This window comes from Armigeres subalbatus, chromosome 2, assembly GCF_024139115.2.
Source record: "Armigeres subalbatus isolate Guangzhou_Male chromosome 2, GZ_Asu_2, whole genome shotgun sequence".
Classification (NCBI taxonomy): Eukaryota; Metazoa; Arthropoda; class Insecta; order Diptera; family Culicidae; genus Armigeres; species Armigeres subalbatus.
The window spans coordinates 40,046,374-40,060,888 of record NC_085140.1 but is presented as its reverse complement, the minus strand read 5'-3'; the positions used below and the strand labels follow the sequence as shown (position 1 = coordinate 40,060,888).

Here is a 14,515-nt window from a genome sequence, read left to right as displayed (position 1 = left end):
GAAGCCTCTTCAAGAGCCTGGAAGCCTCCTTTCAGAGGGCTCCGGAAGCCTCCTTTCAAGAGGCCCGGAAGCCTCCTTCAAGAGGCCGGAAGCCTCCTTTCAAGAGGCCCGGAAGCCTTTCAAGGGCGGCCTGGAAGCCTCCTTTCAGAGGGGCCCGAAGCCTCCTTCAAGAGGCCCGGAAGCCCTTCAAGAGGCCCGGAAGCCTCCTTTCAAGAGGCCCGGAAGCCCTCCTCTTTCAGAGGCCTGGCATTCAGCTACCATGGTAGATGGTAAAAAGTATTTTCTAAGTCTGTAGTTCGCTTCGGGTGACGTTCGCCAGTTCGATTCTCCAAAATGTAGATATTGAAAATATGTTATTTCCGGTGCGGCTTTTTGTGCCAAGGGTGTTTTAATTGTACCAACTGCAAACAGTTGTGCACACTGCCGAGGATTTTTGCGACAACAAGCCCCGTTGTGGCAAATGTTTGAGAAGCATAGGGAGGATGCCTGCCAACAACAAGCAACAAAATGTGCTTATTGTGGTTTGGATCCTCCCATGGTTTCTAAGAATGCCCGGTGTACAGAAAGCGCACAAAAGGTGAAGCGCTCGCTGGTACAACCCGCTCCAAGCAAATCAATATGCGGAAATGGTAAGAGTCGCAAGAAACATCCGCAACTGCCAACGCAACGGCTGCTGTTTCAGCTGCCGTTCTGCTAGTGATTTTTATGATGTCATTTCCATTGACGAATCGGACTCCTGACGTAGCCGATATGGATGATTCTGCGGAGGTACACGTACCCGAAAAGAGGAAGAAACTGTCTTCCCGGATTGCGCCGTAAGAAAACAAAAATCATCCCTAGAAGCTTGCCGAAATCTGAGTGGTAATGGGGAATTATTTAAAATTCCGAAGCAGCCTGTCTATACTGCTCCTTTTGACCCATGCTGCAGTAAGACATTCCCGCCATTGCCTAAAACTGATGTTACAAAGAAACATCAGTCAAAGGAATATCTCTCTGAGCAGAAAACTGCTACTCGCACTTCCAAGAAAAGAATCTCGTCCAAGCGAGTTTATATATAACTTTAAGGACCTTGTGGATCGTATTTTGAACTTATTCAATATTCCGAATTCATTGAGGCCAATCATTGACCTCTTTATTCCAACAGTTGAAAGTTATCTGAAGCAATTGACTGTTTCATGGCCCCTTCTTGCAGGACTTGTATCTTTCGATGGATAATACGACCATACAAGATACTACAATCACTGTGCTGCAGTGGAACTGTCATAGTCTGAAAATAAATTGGACGTGTTTAAGTTTTAATTCGCAACTCCGATTGCGATATATTTGCACTCTGTGAAACATGGCTTTCTTCTGAAGATGAAATCAACTTCCACGATTTTAACATTATTCGCCAAGATCGGAATGATCATTATGGTGGCGTTCTTTTGGGAATCAAAAATGTCACACTTTCTACAGAATTCCCATTCCGACTGTTAATGGTTTAGAAATCGTCGCTTGCCAAATAAATGTGAAGAATAAAGACCTTTGCATAGCTTCAGTGTATATTCCCCAAATGCCTCATAATCGTCGGCATCTTTGGAGCGCAGTCTCTCTTTTATCATCTCCAGTTTTAATACTGGGTGATATGAATGCACATGGTATTGCATGGGCGAAACTAGAGACGATAACAGAGCGCCTATTTTCTATGATTTGTGCGACGATTTCAACTTGAATATTTTGAACTTACAGGCAGAAGTAACTCGAATAGGACCTCAAGGTCAGGAAAGTCGAATAGATCTGTCTTTATGCTCTAATTCACTATCATTAGATTGCACGTGTGGAAGGTAATCCAAGATCCCCATGGTAGTGACCACATGCCGATAGTCACCCACAATCAAAAGTGGCTATCAACGATCAGTGCCAGTAAATGTTCGCTTTCGACCTCACGAAAAACATTGACTGGCAAAAATTACATCGGCGGTAAAATTAGTATTGAATCAACTGATATTCTTCCTCCACTGGATGAGTATCGATTCCTTACTGAATTGATTCATAAAAGCGCACTAGAAGCTCAGAAACGACGCGTTCCAAGTACATCTGTCATAAGAAGACCAGCCACTCCTGGATGGGATGATGAATGTACTAAGTTGTATTCCGATAAATCTGATGCCTTCAAGGCTTTCCGTAAACACGGAAGGTCTGAGCTTTTCGAAGAGTATTTGAGGCTTGAAAGAAAGCTCAAAAATCTTCTCAAGGCTAAAAAACGTAGCTACTGGCGACGTTTTGTCGAGGGACTATCACGAGAAACCTCAATGACAACACTTTGGAAAAACGGCCCGCAACATGCGGAACCGCATTTCCACCAACGAGAGTGAAGAATACTCCAATCGATGGATATTCAACTTCGCAAAAAAGGTCTGTCCAGATTCCGTACCAGCAGCACCGCTATTTCGAGAATCAGTCGCTGATCCCGGTTCTTTGGGTGGGCCATTTTCAATGCTGGAACTTTCTATGCCTCTTCTTTCATCGAATAATGCTTCCCCGGGATGCGATAACATTAAATTCAACCTTCTGAAAAACCTCTCTGATATCGCTAAAAGACGATTACTTGACCTGTACAACTGTTTCATGGAGTACAACATTGTACCCCCAGAATGGCGACAGGTGAAAGTAATAGCTATTCAAAAGCCTGGGAAACCAGCGTCTGATCACAATTCAGTGTACTGACCGATTGCCATGCACTATCATGCATGAGAAAAATTATTGGAGAAAATGATTCTTTCAAGAATCGACCATTGATCCTAAAACAATGCATTGCTTTCAAATACTCAGTTTGGTTTTCGAAAAGGTAAAGGAACACAAATGATTGCCTAGCGTTGCTCTCTTCAGATATACAGCTGGCCTATGCGCACAAGGAACAACTGGCTTCAGTATTCTTGGATATTAAGGGCGCTTTTGATTCAGTTTCCATAGAAGTACTGTCGGAAACCTGCACAGTAGTGGAATACCAGTCATTTTAAATAATTTTTGTACAATTTGTTGTCAGTTAAACATATGAATTTTACTCCTCGGCACCCCTGACAACTTCCAGAAATAGCTACATGGGCCTTCCCCAAGGATCATGTTTAAGTCGCTTGCTTTATAATTTCTATGTTAAAGATATTGACAATTGTTTGGAAGGACAATGCATGCTCAGACAACTTGCAGATGACGCCGTGACCTCTCTAAGAGGTCCATGTGCAGATGTCTTGCAAGGACCATTGCAAAGTACCCTGGATAATCTGACTGTTTGGGCCAGACATTTAGGGATCGAGTTTTCACCGCAAAAAACTCAGTTGGTTGTGTTTACTAAGAAGCGGTACCCTGCTCAACTGAAACTCAAGCTGTTGAATGATGACATCAACCAATCTTTATCTTCTAAATACCTTGGGGTCTGGTTTGATTCCAAATGTACCTGGAAAACCCATATTGATTATTTGATAGATAAATGCCGGAAAAGAATACATTTTCTACGTTCTATATCTGGAACGTGGTGGGGTGCTCACCCGGAAGACCTCATCAAACTCTATAGAACGACTATTCTCTCTGTTTTAGAGTACGGCTCTTTCTGCTTCCTCTCAGCAGCTGATTGCCACCTAATTAAATTGGAACGTATTCAATATCGTTGTTTGCGTATTGCTCTCGGCTGTATGCATTCAACGCATAACATGAGCCTGGAGGTGCTTGCTGGAGTCACTCCTTTAAAGCACCGTTACTGGGAACTCTCACTTAGAATACTGATCAAATGTGGGATAAGTAACACACTTGTCTTACATAACTTCGATAATATGCTTGAACTGATTCGTCAGTCAAGATTCCTGAGGGTCTACCTCAACTACATATCGACAGATCTTTGTCTTCCATGTTATAATCCACCTCGAGTTAACTTCATCAACGACAGTTCCTCCATTGAATACGATCTGTCCATGAAACACGCTATTCAAGGAATACCAGATCATCTTCGACAAATATCTATTCCTCCATTTTTCTGAAAAAATATGAACATGTCAATTGCAACAACAGATATTTCACTGATGGTTCTCGCATCAACGGATCCACTGGCTTCCGGTGTCTTCAATGTAAGATCAAGCACCTCCCGGAAGCTTCAGGAACCGTGTTCGGTTTATGTTGCTGAGCTGGCAGCAATTAACTTCGCTTTGGGGATTATTTCCGATCAGCCCGTAGACCATTATTTCATCTTCTCGGATAGTCTTAGTTCTATCGAGGCACTCCGGTCGATGAAACCAGTTAACACGCATCTTACTTTCTTACAAAAATAAGAGAGCAGATGCGTAATTTGGTCGAAAGATCATTCAAGATTACCTTTGTATGGGTCCCATCCCATTGCCTAATCTATGGCAATGAGAAAGCGGACACGCTAGCAAAAGGTGGGCGCACAGGAAGGTGAAGTTTATGATAGACAAATCTCGAATAACGAGTTTTCCCATTAATCCGTCAGAGTACTCTTCAAAATTGGCAAATGAATTGGTCACACAACGAACTTGGACGGTGGCTATTTTCTATAATTCCAAAAGTTTCTGCGCGAGCGTGGTTCAGAGGTGAGGACTTGAGTCGAGGCTTTATTCGCGTGATGTCAAGGATTATGTCCAATCACTATTCACTAAACGCACATCTCTACAGAATAAACCTTGTCGATAGCAACTTATGTAGGTGCGGAGCCGTTTACGATGACATCGCCCACGTAGTTCGGTTCTGCTCGAAGAATGACGCCTCCAGAGAGCAACCATTGGATACCCTTCTGGCCCGCGGTAAACAACCCTACAGGGACATAGGAGGTGCTTTGGGGGATCGCGATGTGGTTTTATATGCAGTCCATCTATGCCTTTCTTTGCTCGGCTGATATCAAAAGTCTAATGCCCGTGTTTATCTCTTTCTCAGTTTTTCTCTTATTCGATTCTGTTTTCTGTTCCGTGTACCACGAAGCCCTGGCCATCCGGAAGATGCTCCTCGCTGATTCAAAATCGAGCACGACGCCATGCAAAACCGTCTTCAACGCAAACGCCCGGATGAGCAGCTGGAATAACCTAAATCCAAATCCTTACCCCGTCCATCCTGAATTAAGTAAAATATAACCTTGAGTCACCACGAGTATTATGGTCTATGTCCCTTCCCTACTAACTGTTAATGATAAGATGATACAATTTATAAAGATATCATACTTAAGAATTGCGGCTCCGCAAAGTGTCACACACGACTGAGCCTACCAAATAAATGAAATGGTTAAAAAAAAAAAAATTTAACCATCAGTGTCCAATATTTTGCTATTTTTGTAGGTTTTCATCACGCTCAGATGCAAAATCCTCATTAGCTTTCGTATTCGTTTTTCCGTTGCCAATTATACTTCCTCATGTCCACTGAATACCTCTAATCAGTTCCTATTCAAATTGAGCTAAAAATCTATTGACGAATTATCCATTTTACTAAATTGACTATTACCGACTGAAACTCGCTTTCGACATTCGACTAAATTTCCATTCGGCTAAATGTCCTTTCGACTAAATGTCCTTTCGACTAAATGTGCATTTGACCAATTGTCCATTCGACTTAATGTCCATTCGACCAAATGTCCTTTCGACTAAATGTCACTCGATAACGACGAAATGTCATTCGACGAACTGTCCCAAAGCCGGTCAACATATTTTCCCACCGGAAAAAAATGCGAAGCTATCGAAAGATGCCATCATAGAGCATTACATTTTCATGGGAACCAAAAAGCAATAATTTTTTTATATACTTTAATACCAGCATGTCTTTCAACCCCTTTCAAAGCTTTTAATTTCGAAGACTTTTTCGAATTACAAATAAAAGTATGACAGTTCAACAGAAAACTTCAACGAATCATCGATTACTTGGATCCATCTATAAAAAATATAGTAGGCACAGCATGTGTCAAGGGGAAAGGGTCGTTTGGCCGAAACCCATTCGACCGAAATGGCTTTCGACCGAATGCCACTTAGCCGAAAGTTGTTTGGCCAAAAGGGTCATTAGGCTGAAAGGGTCGTTTAGCCAAATAGGACATTCGCCCGAATAAGACATTTGTCTGAATAGGTCATTTGAAAAGTGAGAAATGAGGAGTGAGAAATGAAGAAATGAGGAGTGAGAAATGAGACGTCTCACTTATCACTCCTCATTTATTAAGTGATACGTCTCACTACTCGCTTCGCGCTCCTTATTTTTAACAGTGAGAAGTGAAAAATGGGGAGTGTGAAGTGAGACATCTCACATCTCATTCTTCATTTTTCTCTTCTCACTTCGCGCTCCTCTTTTTTACAATGAGAAGTGAGAAATGAGGAATTAGAAGTGAGACGTCTCTTTTCTCATTCCTAATTTTTCACTTTTCAAATGACCTATTCGGACAAACGACCCTTTCGGACAAACGACCCTTTCGGCCATACGACCCTTTCGACCAAACGACACTTTTGGTCAAATGACCTTTTCGGCCAAATGACTTTCGGTCAGATGGGTTTCGTCCTAATGGTTTGTTGTGTACAAGACACGACCGCAAGGTAGACGTTGGACAACGTAAGGATATTATTGATGCGATCAGACGCATTCACTTCTTGCGAAATGAATGGTCGTAAGCAGGAAAAGCGCAAGGAGCTAGCAACAGTTTTGGAGAACAGCAAGCGGAAGCAGAAGCGGAAGCGCTGGTGGAGGAAATCAAAGTACGTCTACCTATACAGATCGGTTTTCTTACAGGGCAACAGCATTCTAGTTACATTTAGCTTGGTGCCGCTGAGAATATGAAGCGTAGTAACTGTCTAATAAACCAAAAGGCCCTTTTCAGGGCCATAATAATCCCTGGAAGAGGGTGATTGCCGATTTGAACTTCATTCATTGTTCGAATTTATTGCACCATTTCGTTCGCAGCATTCGGACTATCTGTTGCTTATTCCGCTGGCATTTGTGGCAGCAGCGCGGTGAAGTACATTTCTGCATGTGAATGTAGCTTTTTACGCATCGTGCCTTAATGCTTTGAATCATCCCTCTTGACACATGCTGCGTCCACTATAATTTTTTAAAGTTGATCTTAGCAATCGATGTTTAGTTGAAATTTTCAGTGAAACATTTGACTGTCATAAGTTTGTTTGGAATTTTTATGTTCATGAAGCATGGTTTCATATTTAAAAAAATGTTTCTCTTAGACCATAATTATTTTCTAGGTTTGCTTCTTATAGGTGCTTTACAGAAAAATTGAACAGGGAGTTTATGAACAGCAAGGAGTTCAGTGAGTCACTAGTGAGTTGGCAAAGATATACGCATAACACGCTTCTGGAACTCCTACGCATTTGGATATTTTTCACGATTTTCGTGCAAGGACACGCGCGTTGAACAATAGTATGGCGCTCTGCCATAAATAAACCTGAATTGATTTCAAGACCGTTAATCAACTTGTGGTCACAGAATGCTCGAACGCCGAAAAAAATTGTTCAGCTGCCAGCCAGAAAAGATCATTCGAACTCCCTCTCTCCCTCCCTATTATGTTCTCATTCGAGTTCTTTGTGGTCAATCAAAATCTTAAAAAGAATAAATTCAGTATTGACTTGCACTATTTTGATGTTTTACCAAATTTGAAATGTTAAAAAATTGATCTAATTCTTGGCTATCAAGATGTTGTGCCTTGCAACAAAGGCTCTCATAGATGTGAAAAATTTTCTCCGCAGTACAAATAGCACGTGCTATCCAAGCATTCACCGCCGGTAAGCTCCACGTGGCGACCAAATTTAAAAAAAAATATTGAAGTAGGGAGAATGACGGCTTTGGCAGGTTTTGTTCTATTATTGTCAGGGGTTTTTTTATAACTGATTATGCTCAAATTTGGCCTAAACATTCTTTGCATTTCAAAGAATATTGTGGCCAAATTTCATAAAATTTGGTCGACAAAAACCCCCTGACAATAATAGAACAAAACCTGCCAAAGCCGTCTTTTCCCCTAGGTATTTTTGGAGGTAGGTTTTTCTTATGGGCCAAGCACAATGAGCAGTACAGTATTATTATAAATTTAGTTCACAGCTAATGTCAAATTCGATTCACCTCTTGTTAATTTATGGATAGCGCAAAAAGCTGGATACATTTTTACAGTCTCTCCCTCTGACGCACGTATGTGATTCTGCTACAGACGGAAATTTTCCGTCATCACAAATCGATCATGATCTGCACTTTGAAGATAAATTTTCTCGGCTCAACCTTCTCTTTTGTAAAATTCTGAAAAGAACCGAATTATTTTTCATAAAGCTCATTTCCGAACACTAATAGCAACAAAACCAAATTAGTATTTCACATTACTGATACTGATGTCATCCATGCGACAACATCTCCCTCTGACGCTTGCTACGGACGGAAACTTTCTGCGATTGCCAAGCAATTAATTTTCACTTTGAACAAAATTCCAAATTCCAACTTCATTAACCTTCCCTTTTAAATAATGTTTGGTCCTAAGAAGAACCGAATAATAGAAATAATGCGCCTTCCGAATCAGTAACAGCAACCACTCAATAGTCCGACGTGCGCTTGTGATTCTGCTGCCGAAATCAATTTCCGCTGTCGCCAAACGATGATGATTTGTCCTTGATGAAAACGTATTCAGCTCAAACTTTGCTTTTGGAAAATTGAGGTTCTAAAAAGAACCGATTGATTTAATGCGCCTTCCCAATAAACTGCAACAAATCCAGATCCAGATGCTGGTACGCTTGCCGCTTTCCACGACATATCGAACGAAATGGCTCGCGCGCGGAGAAGCAACTTTCTTGTAATCAAGTAAGACAGCGCATTAGTCTCGTCTCTCGTCTCTTAATCGATATGAGTGCGAACACTTACCAAAGGGGCGGGCTAGAAGGTTTACGTTATTAATTACAGTATCCCACCGCTGATCCGACAAATGTATGGCCGGACTATCGAGGCGATGTGCTTTACTACAGGTGTGGCCCAAACCCTAAAGTAGAATTTGTTCAACGAACTTTGGCTCTTTTAAGAGAGAAATTCTCAGCTGGGTTGCCGAAAATGGCCGATGGCAACCGAAGGTGACGTCACGTCTGGCATACTCAGTACATTTTTCATAACAGACGTGACGTTTCACTTCGCCCGCCCACTGTGGGTGGCAATGTTTTGGTTATTTTCTCGACTAATACGGACATAGAGGACTTTGGCCCACACCTTTACTGAAGCACATCGCTATCGAGGTTTCTCTCGTTAAACCGACTGTCAAATCCATACAAATGAACCAAAACAAAATCACAGCACAAATTTGAAAACTGACAGCATAATGTGTTTAAATGGTTGAAACCTGGGTGGTGCGAATAGAATCGATTTGGTTGTCAAACTGAAGCCAAACTTTTCTATTGTGCCGGAGCCAAACATTGAAGATTGTGGTTATGTTTGTTTCTGATCTTTTATTGAGAAGTATTGTTATTATTTGGGGAAAAAGTTAAAATAAACTTTGTTTGAGTTTTGTATTTTTAGTAACAAATATTTTCACATTATATTTCGAGTGGAAAATTAGTAGGAATGCAGATAAAAAGCACTCGTTACGAAATTTCACGAGATTCAGCAGCTGATTGGAGCAGGAATGTATGTAAACAATGGTAAAGTCATGTAGAGTCTAGAGCATTTGTGCGACCTCATGCAGCATGGAAAGAGAAATTCGAAAAGCGGGAAATGTTTGACAACCAAGAACTTGCAATATAATTTTGTTTATGGTAGTGATTTCAAAATATTCCTCTACTCGCTTGAGCGCAGAAAAAACGGCTCTATCCGCAGCACCCAGGTTGAAACTTGACGATCGTCGTCCGACGGGACCAGTGGGCGTTGCTGGACGATGGTGGGCAGGCGTCTTTCCTCGTAGGCGCGATCGGCAGGCCGTGGCTTAGCCACCTTGGACGGCCGAGAGGGGAAATCTCCTTTTCGTTTAGGGCCTATAACTCGAGATAAAGGTCCTCCTTTGAGGATCCACGGTCTTTTACGGTTAGGCGCGGAAGCCGATTGGCTTCGCGGGCCGAGCCGTGTGCTGAATGGAATTTACCACAAAAGGTAGAGGAAGAGACAAAAGAGTTCCTATTGGATACTAGGTTTTGAAATGCTCCTCACCAAATTATCTGAACGGTATTTCCCCCATGTTCCATCTAGCTCCTGCTAGGAAGGGGGGGGGAACGCACTGTTTCCACTGCACTTTAAAAAAAACACATCTTCAGCACACGGACGCCTGATATTAAAGAGGCCAAATTTGGGCAATGGCTTCTCTTTTTAAAAGAAATTCCCTCCATATTTTCCCGCTATTTTCATTTCTGTCTCATCCAACATGACATTTTCAAATCATGATGCCATGTTGGATTTTGGTAGCTTCATCATGTAATTACGGCGGTACAATCCCTAACGTTTCTGTGGTAGCATCTACTGTTATTGCACAAGAAACGTGAAGGTTCCGAAACAACAACATACTGACAAAACAAAAATAGACAATTTGTAACCAAACGGTTACAACTATTAATCGATTCAATAATCGTCAAAAATCGAGAGTAAACGATTAGTTTCTTATCGATTAATCGGAATTTTACGACAACGGTTAGATATCAATTACTTCGATTAATCGATTCATCGTTGTGATAATCGATTAATTTTGAATCGATTACTACTCAACGATGAATAGATTCAATAATCGTCAAGAATCGAGAGTAATCGATTAGTTACTAATCGATTAATCGAGATTTTACGACATCTCTACATGTGAATACATTTTTGCTGTCTCTCTATCTGACAACGAACATTTTCTGTCATTACAAATCGATCATGATATCTCGCCTGACTTTTCGAAAGGATCTAAGTAAATTTTTTTCATGAATTAATTTGAATAGCGCAATCAACAGAACAACATGAAAGCTATTGATTGCAGTATTCAAATTAATTCATGAAAAAAATGTTACTTAGGTCCTTTTGAAAAGTTAAGCGAGATATGCACTTTGAAGACAAATTTTCTGTAATTTTGATTGTAATTGTAATTTTGACAGAAAAACGATCATAACTTTTGATCGGAAAAAGATATTGAGCATATTTACCCATCAAAAGTTGCAATTTTTTAAGCTCTAAAAGTCACCTGAAGTCGACTTTTTTGAGAAATCCAAAACAAAAAAGTATATAAAGCTCGTTTAGTGGAATGTATTCGACCGTCTAAGACGAATTAAGTACTCTCCATTTAATTCCACCAATTTAATTTTCGTTATCTTTGCAGATACGTATTTCGACCACAACTGTGTGGTCGTCTTCAGTGTCTCGTATCTGACGAAAATTAATTTGGTGGAATTAAATGGAGAGTACTTAATTCGTCTTAGACGGTTCAAAAAAAAGTAGATTAAAAATACTGTTTTTTGAGGTACACCCTAATCTAATTAGGTAAAATAACTCTAAATCAGCCAACTTGAAAGCTACAGAAAAAGTTTTTTAGCAAAAGTGATTGGAATAAGTTGCGCTACAACTTTGTAGAACTTAACTTGAAATAAAAAAAAACGAGGAATAAAAAAAATATTTTCTATTTTTTTTTATATGGTGGGCCACCCTATTTTTTGGTTGCACCATGATGATGGCCTTATTATTTCGAACAATTTTGTAGAACAACAGTTTTTTCTAAAAAATATAGTTTTGGCGTAAAATTCATCTTTCCGCGTAAATCTGTATCCTGGACCATAGTGCAATGTGTATTATGCCAATCTCGGCATACAAAAAACAAGGCAGGCTCATCACGTATGTAGGGGAGGGTGGGGAGACTTGATCCCCAGGGAGACTTGATCACCCCCTGTTTCTCGAGAACTAAAGTAGTTTTGTTCTAGCGCATTTTTTAGCATAGATTCTCTAGACAAATGACCTTTATGTGGTGAGTTATTTTTTGGATTGAAAACCTTATTTATTCTGCAGGGCGGTTTGTATGTTTTGACCTACCTAAAGATTTATTTATTGGCCAAGCAAAATTTGAACAACTTTTCATAACAATGACCGAATGCTTTCGTTTCTTTACAGCACATAGCCATAAATATGCTTAATGATCTTTACTGATGAAAATGTCAACATTCCATCAAAGTTTTAGGATATTTGGATTTGAAGTTACTGCCTCAATATGGGGACACTTGATCCCCCATTAGTCACCCATACAAAAATTTGACGAAAAAGTTCAAAAAAATATAAATCTGTTCTCAGGTTTCTAATTTTATGTAGATTTGACAGATTTGATGAAGGGTTGGCAGGAAAAATTATTTATTGGGTAGATATCATAGAAAGGGGATCAAGTCTCCCCGAATTTTAAAATTGTATGTGCTGTCGAATTCAATAATAAAAATCGTTCATGTATTCAGCAATTCGAAAATTCCGCGTATTTTGAAGGGAAAATATTTTAAAAATCTGAGGGAACCTTTCTAATTTTATCAAAGCAAGTTTTTGGAGAGGGATCAATGTCCCCCGAATAATTTTAAAAGTCGATTTTTGACAGCACTCCAAAAAATCGATTGTGTATCAATAACAACAATAATTTAAGGACTGTCATACATCAGCAAAGTTAAATACAATATTTTTTAGAGAGTCTGTGTGGAAATCGCGTATGTTTATTTATTTTTGGCTGTGATACATCGGAAATAAGAAAAGGGGATCAAGTCTCCCCAGTCTCCCCTAATGTGAAATTTAATTTCAAGATACTGATTGGGTTTTGTTGCTTCTAGTGTTCAGAGAATGGAGAATAATTCGGTTCTTTTCAGAACAACAATTTTACAAAAAAAGGTTGAGCCGAGAAAATTTGTCTTCAAAGTGCATATCTCGCTTAACTTTTCAAAAGGACCTAAGTAACATTTTTTTCATGAATTAATTTGAATAGCGCAATCAACAGAACAACATGAAAGCTATTGCTACTTTAGTTCTCGAGAAACAGGGGGTGATAAAGTCTCCCCACCCTCCCCTACATACGTGATGAGCCTGCCTTGTTTTTTGTATGCCGTGATTGGCATAATACACATTGGCATGGAAGCATAATTCTACCTTCTTTATGGCTTAGGCTGTTTTAAATGACGTCTATTATGCCTAACCTACCGACGTAAATATATCATAAACTCTCTTTCCGAAGCACAAACTAGTCCACAAAATGACTTCTTTTGCAATGATTCTACATTAAGCGCAAGACTATTACGAAAAAATATTTCAAAAGGAGGCAATAAACACTTTTCGCATTTTCTAGGTATGTGGCACGAAGATGGAATCAAATTCCGGATTCGAAAAAATGAGGATGGAATAACTAATCATTGAAAAATTGCTTACACCAGAACTAATCCATAAAAATTATATTTCCTAATGAACCTGGGATGAAGCCTAGGAGAAAATGATAGAATTATTAAGGAATTTATGGAATTTTGAAGAATTGATGTTAAACAAAAACAGTTTCGGAATAAAATTTCAAGAGACAATTCTGCTGATATATCCGGCAAAAATATTTCAACTCCCTAGTTTATTTTCAGACGAAAATTGAAGAGATTTTTTTTTTCTTTTCGTTATTATCACTGTTCAATTTAATTTCCACAATAACTTCATTTTGATGTTTCTGAATATTTGAGTGATCGAATAAATATTATTATCAACTTTAAATCCAGCTATATAACAACATTTCCTCTCAATCTCCCCAGATCGAAGGAAACAGCGAAGCCACCCTGACGGCCGGTTCCGATGCCGTCCAGTGGGCGGACGGCCTGCTGCTGGTGTACTCCATTACGGATCGCGATTCGTTCAACTACATCCGCAAAGCCAAGGAGGAGCTACCGTGCGACACGACCCCGGTGGCGCTGGTCGGCAACAAGGTGGACATGGTCCACCTGCGGCAGGTCAGCACCGATGAAGGCGAAATCCTTGCCAAGGACTTCGAGTGCAAGTTTTGCGAAATTTCCGCCGCCGAGCACGTGCTGCAGGTGGCCGACGCATTCCACGACCTCTGCCGGGAGGTGATAGCGGCCAAGCGCAAGTCGAAGCAGAGTTTCATCGAGAAGATCGACCGGATGCTGAGCGGGTCACGGACCTACAACCGGGGCAAGAGTGATAGCATTTCGCCGAAGGACTAGATGGGTGGACTGCGGCGGGCGAGATCTTGGAAAGGACAGAATGGAAACGTTATGTTGTATTATTAGCTAATTCATTAGTTCATATAGGGCTGGACTCCTGTCAACGGTATTAATCGTTCATAATATTTCTAGCTAATTGTTGATTCACGTTGCAGATGGGGGAATAGTTTCTATTTACCAATGCCATAAGAGAGTTGAATGTTTGCCATTTAGAATAAATTTATTTAAATACATACAAGTGTCTTGATGAATAAAAAATAGTGAATGAAGTGGCCGATGTGTGGCCGGTCGGGGGCAATAAAATACTAAGTCATTGCGATAAAGCATACAAATGCTGCATCTAATCGTTGTTGTTCATTTTTATTGTGAAACTCCATTTAGCTGCAAAACAACAATTTTAA

The 14,515-nt window shown here is 40.2% G+C and overlaps 1 protein-coding gene across 1 annotated transcript; it reads left to right on the top strand.

Annotated features, from left to right (window-relative positions):
• The first annotated feature begins 13,226 nt into the window (after positions 1–13,226).
• Positions 13,227–14,445, top strand: LOC134214297 (ras-related and estrogen-regulated growth inhibitor-like). The gene is made up of 2 exons (XM_062693708.1): positions 13,227–13,243; positions 13,686–14,445. Exon 2 carries the CDS (start codon positions 13,863–13,865, stop codon positions 14,112–14,114), a length of 252 nt encoding a protein of 83 aa, XP_062549692.1. The 5' UTR covers positions 13,227–13,243; positions 13,686–13,862; the 3' UTR covers positions 14,115–14,445.
• The last annotated feature ends 70 nt before the right edge of the window (positions 14,446–14,515 follow it).

Coding starts and splice junctions, on each gene's coding strand:
- LOC134214297 (XM_062693708.1), top strand. CDS start 13,863: ATGGTCCACCTGCGGCAGGTCAGCACCGATGAAGGCGAAATCCTTGCC.